The 25782-nt window shown below is 38.5% G+C and overlaps 1 protein-coding gene across 2 annotated transcripts in view; it reads right to left on the bottom strand.

Moving 5' to 3' along the window:
• The window catches only part of KIF3B (kinesin family member 3B), a 446778-nt gene that overhangs the window by 102859 nt on the left and 318137 nt on the right, over positions 1–25782 (bottom strand). For both annotated transcript variants that reach the window (XM_044090351.1, XM_044090350.1), the window contains exon 7: positions 10390–10495. In XM_044090351.1, the coding sequence (XP_043946286.1) occupies positions 10390–10495 (106 nt within the window). The remainder of the gene's footprint in view (positions 1–10389; positions 10496–25782) is intronic.

Genomic DNA, 25782 nt, shown 5'->3' with positions numbered 1-25782 from the left:
CAGTAGTCCATAAACATCTACTAAATGCAATATCCTTTTACTCTTGCACAGAAGCATAGGATAGAATGCTGGCATCTGACTCGAGACTAACGCTGAGACCACCACAAATGTGAAGGATGGGTTAATCTTAATGCTAACTATGTCCTTATAGAAGTCTCAGTATGGATCTCTGTACATGAATGCCTACAACTGAAACATCTTCCTAGCAGACATAATGGATACATGAAAGATGCTTTCCAGTATACAAATTTTAGTGCTATTCAAAAGAAGTCTAAACAACAAATTAATTCTCTGTTGCCTGGAGATGAAAACTACTTAATAAATTCCCAAGACCACCCATTTCTCTACTTCCAAAGTGATCCAAAAGGAAAGTAAAGTAAGGCTAATTCTCACAGTCCCTTTATAGCCAAAGCAGCCCTAGTTCTCACTGCTGAAAAGATCAGGACAGGCAAGATAAGTACCACAAAGTTATGATTCCAATGAGGGGGTGCAGGTCTCCTCTGTGGCTTGAGAAGGGGTACTCTCTTCAGGAACTGCCTGAATGCCTAATGGGATAATGGGGAAGTCCGCAGAAAGGTAGGCTGCAATGGTTGACTGATATATCTTAATGGATGAATAAGACAAGCACAGCTTAGCCAGGATTTAAGAAACATGAGTTTGGGTGCTCTAATAGGTTCTATACTCCTAGAACACTGTACAAACAATTTCTTCCATTTGGCAAAATAAGATTACCTGGTCCATGACTTACTGGCTTCCTGCATAACATGCACAACTTCCTCTGGGGAGTGGTCTCTGAAAGGTATTAAGACTAAGACTCTACAAGAATATAACATGAGGCTGCTTAGCTCTAGATATACCAGGGAAGCAACTCTAGTGTGACAATACAGTACACATCTCGTAATGGAAAGGGTCACTCCTTCCACATCTGAACCATTACTGAGAACCAGGGGCAGTATTCTCTGTAGGCAGTACAGCACCTATTGTTGTTCTCCTACCACAGGTGTCTCAACTGTCATAATCATAAGTTCATAGGTTGGTACTAGGCTATCGGCCCTAGGGCCTATACAAGCCTAGACATAACAATTCCCTGGCTATTTCTTCCCACAGTAATTACTTCCCTGGACCCCTGTCTAGCAGAGGGACTGATGTGATCCCTGGGGTGAATTTCCTATCTCCCATCCAATCATCAAGGTTCCTTTTGAAGAGGCCAAAGAGGCGCTCTGCTTGCCATGTATGGGCAGTCTATTCCAGAGTCTGGAGAGTCTCTGGGTCAGGTACCTATCCCTCCAGCATGTTTTGTTCATTGTGATGACAAGGTTTAGATCCCTGGAGCATGTGCCTCTGAGGGATTGGGATTTCTTTAAGTGAAGCATGTCCAACAGCTCTGGGTTTGACATGGCCTTGTTGAGATCGCCTCTGAGTAGACGATATACGACAGAGTATAGGTGGAGTTTTATTTAGATGGTCAGCATAGGGCATCTGCTTTAGGCCAGTGATTCTTTTAGTGAGGTATTTCTGCGGCCTTTCCAGTTGTTGCAGATGTCTTGAGAGGTACATACAAAACGGGGCATTGTATTCTATAATGGGTCTAATGAGGGATGAGTACAGTGGGACAATGACCTCCTTATTCTGGATGAAAAGCCCTTAGTGATGAGGTGTGTCACATAAAAGGATTTCCTGACTGTTGTGGCAATGAGGTTATCGAAGGTGAGACCACTGTCCACCTGTGTCCCTAAGTCTCTTATCACACTTTCGGTGTTTAGTGTATTGCCACCTATGTGGTAATTCACAGGTACATGTTTTTTTCCCAAAGGGGATAACTATACATTTCTTGGCAATGAGCTTGAGCCCATGGCTCTGGTACCAAGCATCTGTTTCTGTAAGGCCCTTTTGTAGAATATCCACATCATTTGGGGATTCAATAACGGCTCCCAGTTTGTAGTCATCTGCAATATCCACTTTTTATGGTGTTTTTCAAAATATGTAAGGCATTCTAAGTTAATTCACCAATTGTTTCGCTCAAGGCATCATCACATATTTCATTAAAAAACCCTTCACTTATCTTGAAATGTCACATAGGTATCTAATTATATACAATTACAATTAATGGCTCTAACAGCCAGTGTAGATGAAGCATACATCATTGTCTTACTGGTCTTTCACATCACTGGAGGCGAGGTCTTACGTTTTTATGCTAATTTTGATAACCAAGCTACATCCACATACAACTGGGCCAGCTACATGCTTTTGCAAAGGGATTTGCAATTCAGCTGGACCCTGAAAATCTGTTTTTTTCTTTTAAGGATGAACAGCTGTAAATCAGGTTTACAGGATACATTCTCGAGTAAATTTTTCAAAACTTGTTAATAATGGCTGAATGTCTGTGGCTCTATGCTCAACCATTCTTAAAAATTCTGAACATCTGTTATGGCTGCTTGAAATTTAATTGACACCCTACTTAAAGAGCTCCTATCTGGATGGAAGCAAGTGAAAGTGTTCTCTTCTCCACTGATATCATACCCCGACACAGTGCAGCTAGCCTAAACAGGCCATGCCCTCCTCTTCATCTAAATCAAACATCTCCAGGGAGGAGAGGGATTTCACTTTTCTTTGCAAGTGGAGTCTATATTTAGAGAAGACATCTGACCATTTTCAGAAGGTAAACTCTCTGCTAAATCATAGGTGTGCACTGGAGCACTGCTCAGACAGACTAAGTGGGCGTTGTGGTTGTTGTCTATTAAGGGCCAAATTCTGGGAGCCTTTGGATAGAAATAATAGGGATATCCAAGAGAAATAGCTGCGCCTGTGGACTTGCGATAAAATGAATGAATAACACCCACTTCACACCTCTCAACTGTCCAGATTTTCACATCATACTTTTGGTCTGTTCCTCATAAAATTTGTGTTTTTTCTGGCAAATCACTGAGGACTGAAGTCACTAAATAATGACAAACATTTTAGTTTGAGACCTCATATCCTTCAGAAAATGCATGCTAACACATTCTGTTACTCCAGAAACTTTCTAAGTTTATAAGAGCAATATTTAAAATTTGTCCCTAATTTTGGGCCTTTGTGGCCGACCTACTATTTTAGGCTTTGCCCAGATTTTGGGCACTAAAAAGTTGATAGGTATGCCCACTGCAGACACACGGCAACCACCATATGACCAAGGTGCTAAAATATCTAAGTCCTGATTTAGGAGACACTACAAAGTAATGCGGTGTACATCTCAAGTGACTAAATAAAACACAGGGATGGAAGATCCCAGAAGCCAAGAAGGCTGAGTCATCACCTTCAGGCTTCAGGTCACTGTGCTTCAAGCTCCCATTCCTCTTGAGGGGCTGGAGATTATGGGCTACAAGAAACAATGTTTCTTATTAAGGGATGTTTAGTGTTCACAAAAGTGCTACAAATGGCACCCTTTAGGTGAAAAGTTAGCTTAATGAGAAAAAAAAAATGTGATATGTATATATATATATATATATATATATATATATATATATATATATATATATATATATATATATGTGTGTATATATATATACATATATATATATATATGTATATATATATATATATATATATGTGCATGTGTGTGTGTGTAAGTTTACTATCACATACTCTAATCTGCTCCGTTCGAGTATTAAGATGTTCGAATCACATGTTCAGAAATCTCAACACCTAACATAAAAAATGACAAAGGCAGCATTTTAGTAAAGTCAAAATTTCAAAAATGTCGACTTTACTGAACTGCTGCACTTCCGCTCAACATTAACAAACACTTTTGATGGTGGGGCAAGCCCCCTTGCACCCCCCATCCCCCGTACTTATATATACAAACGCTGTGATCGCACTACAGTGAGGGAAAAGGTACATTTCTCGATCCCCATTATAGTGCGATCTGCACCACAATGTCGTACCTTACAACAGCAAATGGTCGCTATTGCAAGGTTTGACATTGTGGCATTCATAATTTCAGTTCGGCCAAATGTCAATCGCACGAAGTGCAATCGACAAAGTGATTGTAAGCTATATATATATATATATATATATATATATATATATATATATATAAAATATATGTGTGTTTATGTACATTGCAATGGAAAAGTATTTGCCCCTTCCTGATTTCTTATTCTTTTTGCATGTTTGTCACACTTAAATGTTTGAGATCATCAAACAAATATAAATTTTAGACAAAGATACCCCAGATAAACACAAAATGTAGTTTTTAAATGATGATTTTATTTATTAAGGAAAAAAACTATCCAAACCTACATGGCCATATGTGAAAAAGTAATTGCCCCCCTAAACCTAATAACTGGTTGTGCCACCCTTAGCTGCAACAACTGCAATCAAACATTTGCGATAACTGGCGATGAGTCTTTCACATCGCTGTTGAAGAATTCTGGCCCAATCTTCTTTGCAGAATTGTTTTAATTCAGCCATATTGGAGGGTTTCAGAGCATGAACTGCCTTTTTAAGGTCATGCCACAGCATCTCAATTGGATTGAAGTCCGGACTTTGACTAGGCCACTCCAAAACCTTCATTTTGTTTTTTTTTTTTTTTGATTCAGAGGTGGACTTGCTGGTGTGTTTTGGATCATTGCCCTGCTGCAGAACCCAAGTGTGCTTCAGCTTGAGGTCACGAACTGATGGCCGGACATTCTCCTTCAGGATTTTTTGGTAGAGAGCAGAATTTATGGTTCCATCAATCACAGCAAGTCGTCCAGGTCCAGAAGCAACAAAGCAGCCCCAGACCATCACACTACCACCACCATGTTTTACTGTTGGCAAGATGTTCTTTTTCTGAAATACTGCGTTACTTTTACGCCAGTTGCAACGGGACGCACACCTCTCAAAAAGTTCAACTTTTGTTTAGTCAGTCCACAGAATATTTTCCCAAAAATCTTGGGGATCATCAAGATGTTTTTTGCCAAAAGCAAGACAAGCCTTTATGTTTTTTTTGGACAGCAGTGGTTTTCACCTTGGAACTCTGCCATGCATGCCACTTTTGCCCAGTCTCTTTCTTATGGTTGAATCAAAAACACTGACCTTAAGTGAGGCCTGCAGTTCTCTAGATGTTGTTCTGAGTTTTTTTGTGACCACTTGGATGAGTCGTTGGTGCACTCTTGGGGTAATTTTTGTAGGCCGGCCACTCCTGGGAAGATTCACTCCTATTCCATGTTTCTCCATTTGTGGATAATGGCTCTCACCATGGTTTGCTGGAGTCCCAAAGCTTTAGAAATAGCTTTGTAACCTTTTCCAGACTGACAGATGTCAATTACTTTGTTTCTCATCTGTTCTGGAATTTCTTTAGATCGCGGCATGTTTTCCTTTTTGGGATCTTTTGACCTACTTCACTTTGTCTGACAGGTTCTATTTAAGTGATCTCTTGATTCAACAGGTCTGGCAGTAATCAGTTCTGGGTGTGGCTACTGAAACTGAACTCCGCTTTCCCAAAAATGTGATTAACCACAGTTACTTCATGATTTAACAAGGGGGGCAATTACTTTTTCACATAGGACCATGTAGGTTTGGTTATTTTTTTTTTCCTTAATACATAAAATCATACGTTTTACCCTAGACCTAACTGTTAAGCTGAACTGTTTTCTAATAACCTAGTGTTTGTATGAAATCATGCTACCAAGTCAGGTACCCAGCAGCCATACCCTTCTCTACTCCATAAGTAACAAATCTTCTTTCCTTTGTATCTATTACCTGAGCCATCTTTTCTAGCTATCTCTATTTCACTAGCTTTTGTTGTACTATACCTTTTGCCCACTAGGCGGCACCCTAATCTAGGCTTGTGTTGCATCCCTTATCTCTTCTCTCCCGTATTAAATTTCAGATTACATTTTAAATTTCTTTGCTGTATCAGACTGTTCCTATAATTTCCCCCTCTATTTAGCTATATTCCTCTTATTCCACTCTACTATCCCTTAGTAACCAAACAGCTGAATTATCACACCCCACTCACCTGTAACTGCCAAGAGCTCCTCAGTAGTCTGCTGCTCACAGATTGTCTCTGTAATTTCTTCCTTTACCTATTCTAACCCACTCCGTTCGCCCTGCAGGCTCTCTCTTCTCCCCTACCCTACCCTCAATTCCAACCCACCACCAGTGCACCTACACTTATACTTCTGAAACCACACCCCTTCCCATGTCATCCAATAGCATACTATTACTTGTTACACATTCAATACTTAAACACCTACTTTCATACTGCTACTCATTAGTACTACTACAAAAACACTATCTCCCTCCTAACTATCTCTCTATCAACCTGTACCTCCTGTCTATATTTTATCTTTTCCCTCACTATGCCCCTAAATTACATGCCAAAACATATAAATCTGCTACTGTTATTTGTAGTACTACCTGCTCTATCTATACCCTACATCCTTACCTTCTATGAACACCTACATTATACTGGATCCCACCATCCCTTAAAACAAACATCACTACTAACTCAGCTAGCCTCCCAAAGCACATTAACATAACAACCTCATCAATCTATCTTCTACCAAAGTATCATAGAGTAGCCCATATTACTTATCTCCAAGCCAGGAAGTCCCAAAACATTTTCTGTAAATTCCTAAAGCTTACACACAGTCTTCAACAACACCTTCTACTACATGGTAACATTCATCCCAACCCAGGCCCAAACAACAAGGTCCCAACAAACCCCCAGCTATCACATCCCTCCACCCTGTACACCCCCACTAGAACCCCTAATTCTCTCCTCACAGCACATCTCAACATACGTATCTTAAACAATAAAATTAGCCAGCTACATGCCCTGTTAGACATACATGCACTTGACATCCTATGTTTAACAGAAATATGGCTCAAACCTGTAACCCAAGACAATGAAATCATCCCACCTGGATATAATATTTTGAGATCAGACCATATAACCAAAAAGGGTGGAGGGGTAGCAATACTGTACAAATCAAACTTGCATGTTACTTCACTAGATGTACAACTAATTTACATAGTAATGCTGAAATCCTTATTTCTAAGCTTCAGATCAATGCTAGCAAATCCATATACATAATGTGCTCCTACCTACCTCCAGGCAATAACATCAATACCCTTGAAAGTACCCTCAGTTGGCTTTCTACATCCTTCCCACAAGAAACCATAGTACTTGGTGATTTTAATATAGATTGGAATAGCTGTACTTCTGCAAAACCAGCTACCCATATACACCTATATGGTTTTTCCCAAACAATTACCACCCCCACCAGAATCCATAAACCCAGTAACAAAGAAAGCACCTTAGACTGGATCTTAGTAAACAGCCATCCCCTCTCATATAAAGCAGGTACCCTTCCTGATGACATTAGTGACCACTTACTTACTTACACAATTACACAAAATACCTTTATTCCCAACCAAACTATCTTTAGAACTACCCGGAACAACAAAAAATTTATCCCAGTAAGCTTCCAAGCAGAGCTTAAGGCTTGTGATTAGTCACCCCTAAAACACCTTCCTCTTGAGGAAGCAGTGTCATATTTTAACTCTAAATTCTTACAAATCCTGGAATGCCATGCCCCCACTTGCTCTATTAGAACTAGGAGTAAAACTGCTCCATGGCTCACAAAAGAGACTAGGGATAAAATCTTACCGAGAAACAAAATCTGGTCCAAATGGAGAACTACTAAAAACCCAACTGATCATCAAAACTTTAAACAGCTGAGAAATGCCACTAAAATCAATACTTCTTGACAAAAAAAAACTTTTACTTTAAACTCCAGCAAACTCATCAACATAAACCACAAAGTTTCTGGTCAGGTATTAATAAGACTCCAAGACACCAACCCCATCAGGTTTCTCCCTTAACACTCCCAACCAGATTGTTGATGCTTTCAATACCTTTTTTACTGAAACAGTCCAATCTCTAGCAAACTCCTTACCAACTGTTGGCTCAAGTCTGCCTTCCTCCTTAACTAGCTTACCTCCTACCTTTCATTTCCAACCATTTCCAACACCCCTCATCTACACCCTACTTCAAAAACTTAAACCATGCACACCCTTAGCTGACCTGCTACCAGCCGAATACCTGCAAATTGCAGCAAAAGTACTTGCCTATTCCATTTCCATCCTAATAAACAGAACCATTACTGAAGGTTCCATCCCATCTCTCTGGAAAATCTCCCACATTATCCCACTACACAATGGTGGTAACTCAACTGAAATCTCAAACTTTACCCTATAGCCTTACTCTCTCCTTTAGCCAAAATCATGGAAAAATGCATCCACCGGCAACTACTTGATCACCTTCTCCAAAATAACCTACTAGCTGACTATCAACATGGCTTTAGGCCTTTCCATAGTGTCACCACTGCCCTCTTATCCTTTTCTGACTGCATTAACAAAAATTGTATTGATAACATGCTTTTCTCTCCACTCTTTATTGACCTCTCTAAAGCCTTCAATATGGTTAACCATCAGTTACTTATAAACATACTTAAATCACTCTCACTAGACACACAGGCAGTACAATGGTACAAGTCCTACTTAGAAAATAGACAACAAGCTGTCCTTTGGGACAATAACCTATCCACACATCTCCCTATTACCCTTGGTGCCCCTCAAGGCTCTGTCTTGGGACCTCTCCTTTTCTCTATCTTCATTAATGATCTAAATGCAAATCTTCCGCAAGCTACCTGCATACAATATGCAGACTCCTCCACATTAATTTGTGCCGCTTCTTCTTCAGCTGAACTCCAATCCATCACACAAAAAGTATTTAAGTTAGTTTAAAACTCATTCCTTCAACACTGCCTCCTCCTAAACCCCCAAAAAACGAAACTATTGCTGTTCACTCTGACACTAAAGTCCTCCCCAATAGATCTCAGTTATATCTAATAATGGCACTGTCACATCACCTGACTCAACCATCAAACTCTTAGGTGTAATGGTCATTGCCCACATCCATCTTAGCTCCACCCTCCTGTATGCCTCCCCCATTTATACTAATCTATCCAAAAGCAACCTCCTATAACAACATTGCCAGATTTGCCACTGGCTCCCCATTCAGAACCCACCATTGTCAAAATCTTAAACAGCTAGGATGGCTGGAACTGCAAAATCAGCTTCAATTTCAGCAACTTACTATCACCCACAAGATTATGTATCATCACAGTAATACTCCAATACTCTATAGCCTTATCACCCCCTACAAAAATCTTACAACCTTCGCTCAGCTGATAAATTACTAGCAACCATCCAGAAGTCCAACAACAAAGCAGGCGATTCTCTTTTGTCATACTCTGTGGGTAAAACCTGGAACAGGCTTCCCAGTGAACTAGCATCACTTTCTTCATTACCTCTTTTCAAAAAGCAACTAAAACGACTCCTTAAAACACAATGGCTATGCCCATGTACTAACCCAGACTAACACTCTCCACGTCCTCATCCCTCTCTACTGCTGCTTCTCTGTATACCTCCCTCCCAAATCTCATATAGTGGAATTAGTAAGCTTCAGTAATTCTGTTTCTAGCCTACTCTTTCTGGGAATCTACCTCAGAGTATTAACTGCATAACAAGCATTCTAATGTGAGCACGTTTCCACTATGTATATATTAGCAACTTTTTTTCACTTTGCATGTAGAATTTTGAAATAACCTTAGAATTAGTTTTAAACTGATTTTATTTTAGTTATCTCCTACATTATATTAGTTGCTAGCCTTCTACGTTATGAATGTCAAACCCTCTACTGTGTGAATATGTTTCTAGTAGTAGTGAATTGTTTTCTAAACGTTGTTGACAAGTACTTTGATGTTAATCTCTATCATCCTTTGCATTATTTATTAGCTTAATGGAGCTTATCTCCCCGGGCCTCTACTGAAAATGGACATGTATCCAGTTGAACTAGCTCGGTCAACAAATGTAAAATAAAACAAAATAAAATAAATAAATAAATCACTTAACTGCATTTTGTGTTTACTTGGGTTATCTTTGTTTAATATTTAAATTTATTTGATGACCTGAAACATTTAAGTGTGACAAACATGCAAAGAAATAAGAAATCAGGAAGGGGGCAAATACTTTTTCATTGCACTGTATGTATATATATCAAAAAACGTAGGTCAACTGAAGATAAAGTTACAGGGTGAGGCAAACCAAAACTTCTTGAAATCTCTTCTTTGCTTTACTCTATGAAATAAGCCTGGTATAGAGCTGTTCAGAAAGTGAGAACATTCCAGGCAATTTAATATGTTGATCATGTCTCGTGACTAATCATTACTGATGTTGAGACCATCATGATTAAGCATAGCAGAAACAAACAGCTCTGGTAATGTTTCTTCTCACGTTTTACAGTTTCCTAAGCTGTATGATTTACACACTACTTACCTGGCAGGAAAAGGTACTTACTCTGTATCTGGCGTCGGGTGTTCTCATCATTGACACCCTGGCGAGATGGCTCAGAGGTCTCTTGTATCCAACTGCTGACACAGGGCGCCTCATCATCTGCTGATTACTAGAGACAAAATAATGACATCTTTTAGTAGATATCCATGGCATGAAAATCCCCTAAATTCATAAGTAACGGAGTTAACAATGATACCATTTAAGATGCATCTCTGCATTTGAGCAGACTTGTACTATTACACATATATTTATGCCTGAAAAAAACAATGGTAGATACTACATCAAGACAGTTTTGTATACTCACTCAAGGTAAACAATGCTAACATTAAAGTTGTATTATATTTTATCAAGACAAGTCTTTCCATTTTCCATATGCCAGCATAACTGTGTTAAAGCATTCTACTTAGATATGAGGTCTGCATGTCTGAGTGCTAAACTCTTTTATGACTGCATACCATATACCGTACTTCAGTAAGTGCTGGCAGAACACACTGCTTCAAGTAAGATTGCTTTAACTGTAGTGAGAGACTGAAGTGCCAGGGTCCCACCTGAAAAACCTGGTCTTTCATGCTGCAGATTATACAGTCACATTAAATTATTGAAAATATGATCCTAATGTGGCTGTGTCACAGCAGAAAAGTCAGTATTTTTTTCTCACTTAAAATTACTGTTTTCCTGGCCAGAGGCATAGGATAAAGCCCCGATTATGACTCAAGCGACTAGAGCTCATTTAGTCATGCTGGTGCTGGAAAGACCAGGGTGGGAATGAGCAGCCACTGCTGGTTCACCTATCCTGGGGGAAGGGTAGATGCTGCATGGTCTGCTGCATTGATTACTCCAACAGGAGTGCTGAAGGACCACAGGACACAGTTACTGGGATCAGTGTGGCTACATACTGCATACCAGCCAAGAGGCATACACATTTGTATGACAGCATTCATGAAATCTCTTACATTTTGCACACAAACATTTACACAGAAAAACATGGCCGCTGAAGAAGGGGTTAAGTACTTGGAAAAAGGGATCCCCAAGAAAAATGGGACAACATGCTTCTTTTACCTCTCAACTGTCCAGATTTTTGCCTCATATTTTGGTCTGTTCCTCATAAACTTTATGGTTTTCTGGCAAATCACTGAAGATTAAAGTCATTAAATAATAACATACATTTGAGTTTCATACTTCATATCTTTAGGAAAATGCATGCCAACACAAATGCTATTATTCTATCAACTTTCTAAGTTTATAAGAGCAATGTTTAAAATCTGTCCCTAATTTTGGGCCTTTGTCCCCCCATTATTTTAAGCTTTGTCCAGAGAGGTTGAGAGGTATGCTTTGGAAATGAATGGGCTAATGAGGCTCTCACTCCAAGCAGAGAACAAATGGGCCATAGGGCTCTAGCCCTGGTCATGGAATGGGCAGGTTTGTTTATCACGCCTACAGTAGGCTCAAATGAGCGAATGGGTGGATGAAATAATGCTTGATAGTTGTCACGATGAGGCAGTGGAGATCCATTGTTACTGTTTCAACATAGATAGTCTTCGGTTTTATGACCTAAAGGCAGGTTATTTATCGACTTGATTGACTGACATTTATTTACTAGGAAAGTCCAACTGAGCAGAGCCTCTTTACAGAAGGGGCTTAGGGAGAAAAGCTCCCTTAGTACAAAAAAACGTTTGCAAGAGTAGAATACACATGAAGTTACAGTATCAAAGGTATACGTGCAGCAGCTTTTTTACTTACCATAACAAACGTCCGAATGTGTCCACTGTTACATTAGCAAAGGGACCTCTGATCATTCATAGGTTCATATATACTTATTGGGATCAGTGAGGATCTTTAGTAGCCCAGTCTTACATTCCCATGGTAGTTTTTAGCCCTTATATTTTGCGTAAAAATAACTCAGAGTCAGACAAAACAAAGAAATGCTGGGACATTTACTTTTTGCTTCTATCCATGACGGACATGGATGTTAAATCGGCGGTGAATTTGCAGTTTCCCTATCCATTTGCCCAAATTATGTTTGAAAAGATAAAGAAAAGTACTTTGCTTTACAAGATCTGGAAGAAGGTTCCACAGGAGATGCATTTTCTGTGACACATATCCATCCCTCCAACATGTTTAATTTCTCTTGGAAAAGATATTGAGATCTCTTGAGCAGGTGTTCATGCTACCACTGGACTTGCAAATGTGTAACAGATCTGGCAAGATAGGATTTGATGAGGGTCTATATGCTAGGCAGAGGTTGTATCTTAGTAGCCTGTATGCTACAGAGTGGAGGGAGAAGAATTTGAGACAGTCTGCACAGTTTTTGGGAATCAGGCCCTTGATTTTCTTAGAAGGCATTGCGGTCATTCCAGCTGTGACAAGTGTTTGAACAGGTACATGTTGAATGGGGCATTATATTTAATGTTTGGCATGAGTACAGTGGAATGAGTACATCCCTGGACCTAGACACACCTTTAGATATAAGCTGTACAATGCAAATGGGCTTCCTTACAATACTGGATACAAGGTGACAGAAGGTCAGCTCATTGCTGACACAGGTTCCCAGACTACAGGATCAAATTTCAGGGGGTGTTGTTCTCAATGTTATAGTTGGTTATTAGGGAAGTCATACTTGCTGAAGGATATGTTTACACATTTCTTGGCATTTAGATTTAGTCCATGGTTCTGCCACCAGTTATTGGTTTGGGAAAGGCCCCCTAGGAGGATTTTAGTATTTTCTGGGGAGTTTACGATGGCAACAAATTTCCAGTCATCTGCAGACATGATCAGTCATAAACCCTTAATATTCGCTTTGACCTCTGAAAAGTAAATGCCAAAGAGGAGGGCCCAAGGACTGAACCCTGGGGTATACCACTAGTGACAAGTCTTTTGGAGAAAGTACAACCATCCACCCTAAATTCTTGGGTTTTATTTGTGAGCCAATGGGCCATCTAATGAGCCACACAGTGATTTACATTTGGCTGGGAGTTTTTATCTACGACACCAGAGTGTAGGACGCTGTTGAGCACCTTTGCAAGGTCTAGGTATGCAGTACGTATGGATTTGCCCTCATCTATAGCTTCAGAAACCTTTGCAAAGAAGTCAACCAGGTTAACTAGGAAGGATCTGCCCTTGATGAATTCAAATAGATAACCTTCAAACTCTCAATGCAAGCCTATGTCCTTATTTAAGATGGTCGGGCTTATGGGTCTATAATTAGCTGGATTTGGAGACTCCCCACCTTTGTGCAAGGGGATGACTGTTGCTGTCCTTTACTCATTTGGCACAGTGTTTCTTTGACGGACTATACTGAATAACTTCTGTAGGGAGCCTGACAAGTCATGTCTCAGGCTACCTGGTATGTTATCTGGCCACACAGGAGTAGTGATCTTGGCCTTGGACAGTGTCTTGAGAACTTGTTCTAGATATTGTGGGGTGTAGATGAACATATGTGATCAGGGAATACTAGAGGTAACAAGGGAGTTAAGTTTGAACTAAATTTGTCTGCTAGTGTATTGACTACATCCTCTGAGTCAGAGTATGTGATATCCTTTACTATTAGCTCTTCTCAGTGCTGGGCATTGTTTCAAAGATTTTTAATATAGTTAAAAGGCTTGGTGGTCATCCTATGGCTGAGTAAATATGTTTACCTTGTATCTGACTTTGGTTGATCTGATCATGGCCCAGAGTTTCTTATTAAGTTTAGTAAAAGTGTTACTGGCATCATGAAAGTAAACCTTATTTATTCTTGCAATGTTTTTTTCTTTTACTCTACAGTCTGTTTATACTAGGGCTCCACCACAGGGATTTATTTTTAAATTTGGTGTGGTATTAACTTCTGAGCTGGACAGATGCATCTATGCAGCTATATATGTGCACAGAATTTAGCAGTAATGGATTCCGCATAAGCAGTACTTCTGCCAGTAAGGAAGGGTTTTCTGATTTTTGCCAGGTCATCACTCAGTTTTAGATTAGCCTTGACAATCTCTTAACACCAAGGTATTGGCCTATGCTTCTAGCTTCACTCTTAAGGTGAATGCGACTTATTTGACCAGGGAGACGGTTACAATTGGTGGAGAGCAAAGCTTAGCTATACTGCTAAGGACCAAATTCAGGATTTTACTGCTCCTGGTTGGGTTGCGGACTAACTGGTCCATATAGTTTGCATTGATAAGCCCAGAAAGTTCTGGGCATACAAGTTTGATGATGTATAAGTCTCCCGGTTAATGGAGGGATGGCTGACGTCTCCTAGGGGAATGGGCCTTGACTTAATGCATAGGGATTTTAACCTGGTTAGGAAGGAGGTTATGGGCTGAGGGTGGACATGGCTGGGGTCCTATAGTTAGCTATGATGTGTTAAAGGGTCTTGTTAATACTAAGTTGGATGTGGAAGAATTACAGGTTATTATACACAATTGCATCCCACACATTATATTGTGTAATAAGTCTGGAGGAAAATTTTTTTTCAAGAATATGGATACACCTTTGCCTTTAGTACCTTCATCTAATGTGGAAGGCCTGAACGTGTGGTAGGTATTGAAACTCTGCAATGATGGAGAGCTCTCACTATTCTTGAACCAAGTCTCTGTGATGGTGCATGTATCAATGCTTTCCAGTGTAAGAAATACTTGTAGGACTGGAGTCTTTTTTTTTTTTTTTTTTTTTTTTAAGACATAGCCAAACATATGTTTATGTAAAAGAAAACAAACCATGTTTAGAGGTTTACAATTACAAACATTATACATCACAAATACTCTTTGATACAATTATCATCAATCTAGCATTACATAAAAAGCTCAATTCCTACCTTCCCTTAAACCTCACTCCTACTCCAAAACATTATTCTGCATGTACTGTTCACACAATTTCCATTTTATATGCAATTTGCTCCTACCCTTTTCTAAAAATTCTACTTCCAGTTCTTTTATTACTGTGACAATATTCACTACTTGGTTTCGACTTTGATTTTCATTTTCTAGTAATTGCCTTTTGTTGGTAGTAAGCAGAATGAAACTTAATAAAGTCTTACTGTATTTAGGCAATTTAGATCCTGTATTCCCTCTCAAAAAATTATTTCCTTAGTTACACACGTTTGCTCACCCGTTATTTCTGACAGAGTACACTGTAGGGAATTTTTAAAGTCTGCCAACTCATTACACTCACAAAACAGATGCTTCCAGTTACCTCTTTCTTCCCCACCACACCTCCAATATGTGTCAGCTACCAGAGGAATGATTCTTTGGAGTCTGCCTAAGTATTTTTATAGCCCAAGCAAACACTTCTAAGCATAAATCGTAAATCTTCTAGATTTTGCATATTTGGGAGCCATACATATGGTTCTATGTTCTCCCATTGTTCCTCTGATTGATTCCTACAGTTATCGTGCAATATTTTATATGCCCTACTAATTACCCCTTTTTTAACAGCCGCTTCTGTTCTAGATTCAACTAAAAACTCTACCAAAACAGGTCTTTCACTTACGATTCCCCTATCCCGTTCTCTTTGCCTGTACTCTGATATCACTGATAGGGAAGGTTAGCCTGCAGTCCAAATGTCTTCTCGGCCTCTTCTCATTCTATTACCTTTCCCTCTCTAGTTATTTGCGCTCAATACTTTGGTTCCTTGGACAGTTTTATCCAGTAAATTCCAGCCCCCTCTTGCCTATTCTCTGTACCCCTAAATGCAGTCATTCCTATTAGTAGAATCTCCTTTCACCATTTTCATGTTGGCTTAGTTCTTAGAATACTTTCTGCTACTTTATGAATATAATATTCTGTATGGCAGTTATCCTGCTTATGGACTGGCATCCAAAATCCCACTCTCTCATTTCTTAAATTTCCCCCATTTTACCATCGTCCCTTTCCACTTTGAATTGTACCTTTCTGATTATGTTATGTATATGGGCCTTAACTGTGTAGCTCTAAAATATTCGGTAATCCTAAACCACCTTGTTCGACTAGAAAGATCAGCTTATCCCATTTGACCCTTGCCCATTTTCCCCTCAGATAAAATCCTTCAACTCTTTATTAATTACTATCCATAACTGTTCCTCTGGCTGATAAAAATATGCCTGACCTGTATATAAAACTAAAGTGGCTAAAAACATTTTTTAATGGCTGTATCTTGCTATCCGTACACAGGAACGTCCAGTTTCTCAGCTGTTGTATTGTTTTGTTTAGTCTCACCCCACATATCATCAGCTGCCATAACAGAATCTTTTTTCACCATACTCCTAAATGCTTCATTTTATCGTGTATCCATAAATATGGGTACTGCTGAATCAAATGATGTGTGGATACACAGTTTACAGATATATCCTTTATTTTGCCTTCATTAATCTTATATCCCAAAAAGGCTTAAAACTGTATCAGAATGTTTCACAACACTGAGATGTCCTTTTCTGTTTTTAACAGGTACAAAATAACATTGTCTGCAAAAAAAGCCAACTTTTTTTGCTTACCATACCGAATATATCCTAGAATTTCTGAGTCCCTTATTTGCTTTGCCAATGACTCTAAATATAATGTGAATAACAAAGGGGAAAGAGGACACTCCTGCCTGGCTCCTGTGTTCAAGACACAACTCAACAGAAAGGAACCCTTCCACTTTAATTTTTGCCTCTGCTCTCTCACATATCCTCCTAATTATCCATATTGCATCAGGGAATGCAAATGCTTCCATTGCCCTACTCATATAATCCCATCTTAATCTAGCAAATGCTTTTGCTGCATCAGGACCCCAAAACAACAGTGGTATCTTTTTACATTCTGCTTCCCTCTGGATCATCATTGTTCTATTAATGTTGTCAAATGTTTGCCTCCCCTCCACAAAACCACAATGATCCATAGCTACTACTTTTGGCAACATCTCTGCTATTCTTTCGCTATAAACACTTTATGACCATGGTTTAAAATTGAAATGGGCCTATATGAAGCTGGGTTGGGTCTGATGCATTTTACAGTCTATAGGTATTAAAGCCACCACAGTTTTCATCCAAGAGTGTGGTGCTTCCCCTTCTTTTAAAACTGTTAAAATAAAACCTTCCAGATCTTTATTACATTCTTCTCTCCTAGCTTCCAGATTTCCATAGGAATGTCATCTATTCATGGAGAATTTCCTCCAGATTGATCATATATCACAATTTTTCTCTCATCTCCTCCAATCTTAACTTTTAATTGTTGAGCCTCATCTGCCTCTAACCCAGGCATACTTTAGTATTCCATAAATATTTTCACTTGTGCTTTTTCTTGATTTCCACATTCCCCTGCTTTATACAAATTTTCATAAAACTCCTACAATATCTCTAATACCTCTGCAGTATCTCTGCTTATTTTTCTTGTTATAGCCTCCCTAAGTTTGGCAACAACCCTTTCTACCTTCTGTTGCCCAAATGATTACTCAAAGTTTTTGTGCTCTGGAGTTATCAAAAAACAATTGCTTAGCAGCAATCTTTCTAAATTCATGCATATTATGCCCAGGTAATATTTCTCTTTTGTGCTCTGTAGCTGCGTCTCCTCTTGTTCTGCAAGATTCCCCTTTTTCTGTTAGCCCCTATAATTTTTGTTACTTAACTATATCTCTTTTTTTTTATTTCTACCCTATTTTAACTCATTACATTTGAATGATGCCTCCAGGTCCATCTGCAGTTAACTTCTACTGATGTCTCTAGGCATCAAATACTGCTTGTTCATATTTGCATCAATAATTCCAAAACCTTGCTATGTACAAGGTTTTAAAAGATTTCATATTAAAGCTTACACAGTGGCAAACTCAACTGAATTAATACCTGACCTTTATCTAGTGCAGTTAAATACATATTAACTGTTGTTTTTATGCAATCTGTGGGTCATGCTGCTCAACACTAGAAGACTAAATCTCAAAATGCACTCGCTCAAAGCACTCCTTAAAATGGAGACCATCGACATTTGTGCTTTAACAGAGACCTGGCTCAAGGCAGCAGAAAGCACCCCTGCACTACCAGGCTATAACTCATTCCACACCTTTCTGCCCCAGAACTTGGACCGAAGCTCCGAAGGTGGTGGCATTTCCATATTCATAAAGGATGCACACATCTACAGACGGGTAGCCCAACATAAAGCATCAGAGATACTTCAGGTGCAGCAAACATTGTGTAAAACAGTGATTCAGGTCATAGCTCTGTTAGAAATGCAAAATCTAAAGAAATCCCAATCCCTCCGCACCATACACTCCAACAACAGAACTAGAGGGACAGGTTCATAACCCAGAGACTGCCCATGCTATGGAATAGACTTCCCTTACATGTCAAACAGAGCATTTCACTGGCCCTCTAAGAGAAATCTTGATGTGTGGACGGGAAACAGAAAATTCACCTCGGGGATCACTCCAATGGCTCTACTCGACAGAGGCATTGGGAACTAAGATCAGGTGGCACGATGTCAGGGAAATCCCATGGGCTAGGGCTTGTAAAGCCTCCAAGGCCATTAGCCTAGTACACACCTATGAACCTATAAATAAAATGTTCACATTTTTCTAAATATCTCAACACCTAAGTAACACAGACAGAACTCCTTAGACTGATATGAAAGCTCTCAGCTAGATGAATAAAATGCTGCTGACAGTATGCATGTAACTTGAGTGGTTGCTGAGATATTGTAGGTTGCTTTCAAAATATTACAAATGTAATTCTGCATTTACTGTAACTTATAAAATTCTGTTTAAAACCTAGAATCTAAAGAATACTACCACTATAAAAATAGTTTGTGCTGAAGAGTTTGCCATTTATACTTCTTTCACAGCTACTATAGTTCTAAAGATATAAGCATTTGTTTGAAATGTGAGGACATAATTTGATTCTGTCAAAAGGCTTTGGCTCCGCCCACTGGAAGTTACAATGCAAACTTCCTGCGATCCACTGGAGTGAATGAGTTAAACTATAGTTGCATTTTATCCCACTCACTAGCTATAACTTCTGAAGAAATTTCTATCTTCCCTAATAAATTCGAACAATTTCTGCTACCCATTTCTTAAATTCCTCTCTCTCTAACAGGTAGGTGGGGAAGTGCCAGTGTCTCATTCTTACTTCATTACCCTGCATTTTTTATCTTAGTTGTTATTGGCCCATGATCTGAAATAGATATTTGATGTGTGTTGAAGTTTTCAATTAAATGCACATGTTCCTGTGAAAATATAATTAATGTCTAGTCTAGCCCACATAGTGTATTTCGGGGAATAATGTGTAAATTCTCTTTGCTGAATTCACATCTTCCATACCAAACATTTTCATAATTTTTTTCAGAAATCTACCCTCTTTTTTTTTTTTTTTTACATTTTTCCTTCTAAGCCCCTCCAGATTCATTCTCACTGTTGCATATCAAGTTCTAGTCCCCACCTAAAAGAAATATTCCCTACTGAAAGTTGATTACACCTTCCTAAAATTTCTTAAGCTCCAGTAATCCTCTTCCCTTGCCAGTAGTCCCTTACTACCACAAATCTACCATTACTATCTTTGTTGTTTCATCTTTCATCACTATTGGTGCTACTCTAGCAATTATTATAAGTACTCCCTTTTTCCTTTATCCCTGATATTCTACTGACTATACAGGAGCAATTCATCAAAGGCAATTTCAGTGAAAGCAAAGGAACTGATGCCAGATCGCCACAACCACCTTTGACAAAAGTGCCTTTTTCTTCAATCTTGTGTGACCTTAGAGTTGGCATATATAATTGTGTGTGTGTGTGTGTGTGTGTATGCATTTGCGTGTACATGTGTGTCCCTCACAAAAAAAAAAAATTGTTTCAATGTTCACTGAAGACAGTTTCAGTGACCTGGTCTCAGTTTACTTGCATTCATTGAAACAATCTTGGATAGACTGCCATGAAATCTGAATATCCACCCTGAAATCCTTTCTTTATCAAATTCACATTCTCACTTCTTTCCAAATGTGTCTCTTGCAGCACTGCTATTTGCATTCTGTATTACTTTACATAACTCAATACTTGTAACTTTTTTGATATACATGAGGGCCATTCACATCCCAAAATAATTAAGTTATTATTCCCACCTCTTACATATGACAGTGTTTTTAAAATTTGTATTTCCAGCTTCTGTGTTACATGTACCCACTAATGTTTGGCAGTTTGATCCTTTATACGGCTGTTTCTTTGCATCTTCATTTGAACCTATGTCACATTTTACAAGATTTTTTTGTTTTAATGAAAAACCTTTAAACAAAAGAAAAAAAAACACCCAGAACACCCCATAACATATTAACTCAAAACAAACACACAAAACTACGTACATCTTCACATTAACCCTAATTATAGGAATAACTGCCCCAAACAGATAGATGCACCCACAGGCACTAACTAACCTAAAATTAAAGTTATACATGCTAAAGCACATGTTACAGCCTGTGAACCTATTTACACTAACTGCTGTCTGTTCTTATTTTTATTCCCCTGCCAGATGATAAATAGCTTATAAGCTTTCAGAAAATGTTAACTTTTTATTTAAAAATAAAAAGAATACCACAAGTGATAATGGAGCACTATATCACACAAAATGAACTTTAATCCACTGGTTTAGCCCTTTCAGCCCAAGAATTAGGCCTTCATCAGATGACTATACTTCTTAAAACTAAAAAAGAAAAAAAGTACTTGTTTACTTTGGTATCTTTATTACATGCAACAATCGCTGAAAAAGCCCTTTACTATATAACATGTAATTTATATCATTAACTGTTTTATATAAATACTGTTACGAACAAAAATCGTTCAACTTAGTTACCTTTTTTCTTCTCTTTTTTTTTCCTTTTAGTATCCTTCCAAACATTACTGACATGAAGTGAGGAATATGCCTGTCAATCTCCCAACAAGTTTAACAAAGTCAACAAAAATCCAATCTTTCTCAGCCACTTTTTCTTGTAAAGCCATATTTCACAAATTTGATTGATGCTCTGTAGTCTCACATTTTTTCATTAATTTCAGTGTTGCTGGTCTTTTTTCTCTTCATTTCCATCTCCCAACCTCAGACTCCAGTTCAAGTGAAAGGTACTCCCGGCTCTTTTGGTTAACTCCTGTGCTTTTTTCTCTCTCTCAAACATTCTCCTTTGGAAGACTGGAAAAGGATTCACTGGCAAAGTGTCTCTATGAGCTTTATTACCAGAGGAATGAAAAGCAGAGTTCTATTCTGTTTGACGGCTCACTTTTTGTTGGACAAACCCTTTGTATTTCCTCATTAGACTGTTCTGCATCAAAATTACTTTGATCCTCCAGGAAAACTATTCTGAAGACGAGTGGATGCAGCAGCAATCTCACACCAGAGTCTCCACAGCCCCTAATTGTAGTCATACGTTTGCTTCTCTTCTGCCTGGTGTACAGTGAATAATCAATTTCCACAAACACTCTACTGCCTCCAATGTTAAATACTCTGCCCTTCTAACACAGTTTTGTCAGGACCAACTCTTTCTGCTTTTATGATTTCATCTTTACTAATACAGGTCTTGGTTGCTTTCTCATGGCCAGGTTTGGAGCATACATGTTATGTGCCCTTTCAATTAGCAAATTCTGTTATGGAATATCAGTCCAGTTACTTATTTGTGTTTTTGTAAACTTAATACAGTCTTTTCCTTCCAGTTTCTCTGGTACAGCAGACAATCTCAGGTTTTCCCTGTGTGCTCTGTCCTCTAATCCTAATATTTTTGAATCAGCTCTTCTTAAGCAGCCTTATACTCAGCCAGACTTTTCTTCATTTCACCCTCTGTTTTTTGTAGTTTTCTCAGCTCATCTGAATAGCAGTTTAGAGCTTCTTCCATTTTTTCAGCTTTGTGTTATTTGAGTTGATATACTCCTTCAATGTTCCATTTATTTTAATTGCCTCCGAGCACATCTGACTTATTTTTTCCCTCTAAATTACTGGAAGCTACAGTGGATATAAAAAGTGTACACACCCCTGTTAAAATGCCAGTTTTTTGTGATATAAAAAATTAGACCACAATAAGTCATTTCAAAACGTTTCCCGCATTTAACGTGACCTATAACCTGTACAATTCAATTAAAAAACAAATCTGTTAGGGGAAAAATATAAACAATAAAAAAAATACAAAAAGCTGGTTGCATAAGTGTGCACACCTTTAAACTAATACTTTGTTGAAGCATCTTTTGATTTAATTACAGCATTCAATCTTCTTAGGTAGGAGTCTATCAGCATGGCACATCTTGACTTGGCAATATTTGCCCACTCTTCCTTGCTAATGAGCTCCAAATCTGTCAGACTGCTAGGGCATCTCTTGTGCAGAGACCTCTTCAGGTCACCCCAAAGATTTTCTATTGGATTTAGGTTTGGGCTCTGGTTCGGCCATTCCAAAACTTAAATTTTCTTCTGGTGAAGCCATTCTTTTGTTGATTTGGATGTATGCTTGGGGCCACTGTCGTGTTGAAAGGTGAAATTCCTCTTCATCTTCAGCTTTCTAGCAGATGCCTGAAGATTTTGGGACAAAAGTGACTGGTATTTGGAACTGTTCATAATTCCCCTCTACCTTGACTAAAGTCCCAGTTCCAGCTGAAGAAAAGCAACCCCAAAGCATGATACTGCCACCACCATGCTTCAACATGGGGATGGTGTTCTTTTGGTGATGCAAAGTGTGTTTTTTGCGCCAAAAGTACCTTTTGGAATTGTGGCCAAAAAGTTCAACCTTGGTCTCATCAGATCATCACACATTTTCCCACATGCTTTTGGGAGACTTGATGTATTGTTTAGCAAATATTAGCTGGGTCTGAATGTTTTTCTGCACAAGAAAATGCTACAGTCTTGCAACGCTACCCCACAGTGCAGACATATGGAAAATACAGGAGATTGCTGTCACATGTAATACACAACTAGCACTTGCCAGAAACTCCTGCAGCTCCTTCAGTGTTACTGTAGGTCTCTTGATAACCTCCTTGATCAGTTTCTGTCTTGTCTTTTCATCAATTTTGGAGGGACATTTAGTTCTTTGCAACGTAACTGCTGACCCATATTTTCTCTACTTTTTGATGACTGTCTTCACTGTGTTCCATGGTATATCCAACTCTGTGGAAATGTTTTGTACCCTTCTCCTGACTGATACCCTTCAACAATGAGATTCCTTTGATGCTTTGTAAACTCTCTGTGAAGCATTGCGTTTGCTGTAGCAGGCAACTGAGTAAATGTCAGGAAAATCCTACTAGGACAGCTGAACTTTACTTGGGGTTAAACAGAGTCTCTTTACCTGATGGCAGGTGTGTAACCAAGAAGACTGAATGCTGTAATTAAATCAAAAGGTGCTTCAACAAAGTATTAGTTTAAGGGTGTGCACACTTATGCAACTAGCTTATTGTACATTTGTTATTTTTTTATATTTTTTCCCCTAACAGATTTGTTTCTTTTTAAATTGAATTGTACAGATTATAGGTCACAATAAAGGTGGGACATTTTTGAAATTATTTATTGCAGTCTCCTTTCTTATAGGTCACATTAAAGATGGGAAATTTTTGAAATGATTTATTGCGGTCTCATTTTTTATATCACAAAAAACTGGCATTTTAACAGGGGTGTGTACACTTTTTATATCGACTGTATCTCTTGTACCAAAGCTGGAGCACAAACTGCCTTCCAAAAGATCTACAAATTGAGTAATAGCTTAATTTTGTTTTTTTCTCAGTGTGATAACAGAAACTTAGCAGAGAAAGCCAGTGTACCTGGATTTCTGAGTAAATTTCAGGAGCTAAACAGTAAGTGCACTGCATGGATGCCAGGAAAAAAGAAATACAGCAGACCTGAAGGAAAATCAGCTACAAAAGATGATGAAAAACACTGAGTGAGAAAAAGCACTGCAGCTGTGGAGTACAAAGAGATGCAAGCTCCAGACATGACTTCCTGTAACCTTGAGGAAAGTATAAAGCAATTGCATATGGACCTGACTAAAATAAATGAATCACTGATGGAGTACATCAATTCAAACAATAAAAGGCTGTAAAAAAAATGGAAGAAGATTTAAACAGATACTCAGATGAGACGACAAAACTCCAAAATTCAGAGGTAGAAATGAAGAAAACACTGGTTGAATATTAGACTGCACAAAAAGTGATACTTCAAAAAATAATAGAATTAGAGGGCAGAGGACATAGAGAAAACCAGAGATTTTCTGCTGTACCTGAGAAGCTGGATGGAACAGACTGTGTTAATTTCATGAAAGCACAAATGAGCAACTGGACTGATATTCCACAAAAGGAATTGTTAATTTAAAGGGCACATCATGTGAACGCTCTAAACCTGGCTATGAGAAAACCTAGAGCTTTAATAGTAAACATGCAATCTTACCAGCAGAAGGAGTTGATTCTGACAAAACCGCGGCAGAAGGACAAAATACTAAAAGTGGGACACAGCCAAATGTTTGTGAAGACTGACTACTCATTGTACACCAGGTAGAAAAGGAATACATTTATTCCACTATATAGGGAACGTCGAGAAGCAGGCGTGAGATTCAAACTGCTGTACCCAACAATCTTCAAAATATTTTTTTCTTGGGACAAACAAAAACATTTTTTGATGAAGTACATGCTAAGGTAGAAATACAAAAGTTTGGCCAACAAAAAGTTAGCTGTGAAACAGAAGGAGATACTGCTTCTTGTTCTTCTGGTAATAAAGACCACAGAGAAACTGTGCCGGTGAAACCTTTCCCAGTGTTTCAAAGGAAAATGCTTGAGAGAGGGGAAAAAAGCAAAGCAGGAGTTGAATAGAAGAAGTGAGAGTGCAGTGGAGATTAAAGCAAAGGACAGGGTTTGGGAGATGAAGATGAACAGGAATAGAACAAGAAAATCTGGAAATAATGGACTTTGTTAAACTTTTATGGGACTCTAAAGCATATGCCCTACTTCATGTCATTAATATTTGGAAAAATACTCAGGAGAGGGGAAGAGGAGGGAGAGAGTTAACTGTAAGTAAAACAAATGTTTTTTTTCTTAACAGTATTACTTAAGTGGTGTATGACTTTCTCTTCATGTTATAAAGTAAAGTTTTTTTTCAGTTATTTGGAAGTGTAATGGGGCTACTAATGTAAACAAGTGTTTCTGTTTATTCTTTTTGTTTCTTTCTCCCTTCTCTCTTTCTCTTTGTTTAGTTTTACGAAATGTAGGCACTGCACTGCAAAAAGGATCTGGTTAAAAGAGCATGACAAAAGAAAAAATAGTGTGTTTTTTCTCATTTGTGCATATGGGAATGACTGGGTTAAGGCCATTAGCTTTATATAGTAACAAGTTTTAACAGAAAGCAAGTAAGGTCTTTTTTCTAGTAAACAGTCCAGTATCTGGTTCTCATGTTACTAACAGACATCTGATAAAGAGAAATGGCTTGGAGAAAATGTTTTCTGAAAGCATTCAAATGTTTTCCCAGCTGGGAGAGTTATAAAGATA

Source organism: Protopterus annectens, chromosome 12.part0, assembly GCF_019279795.1.
Source record: "Protopterus annectens isolate FY-2018-M chromosome 12.part0, PAN1.0, whole genome shotgun sequence".
Taxonomy (NCBI): Eukaryota; Metazoa; Chordata; order Ceratodontiformes; family Protopteridae; genus Protopterus; species Protopterus annectens.
Note: the sequence above shows the minus strand (reverse complement) of the source record. Positions and strands in the feature narration are given on the sequence as shown.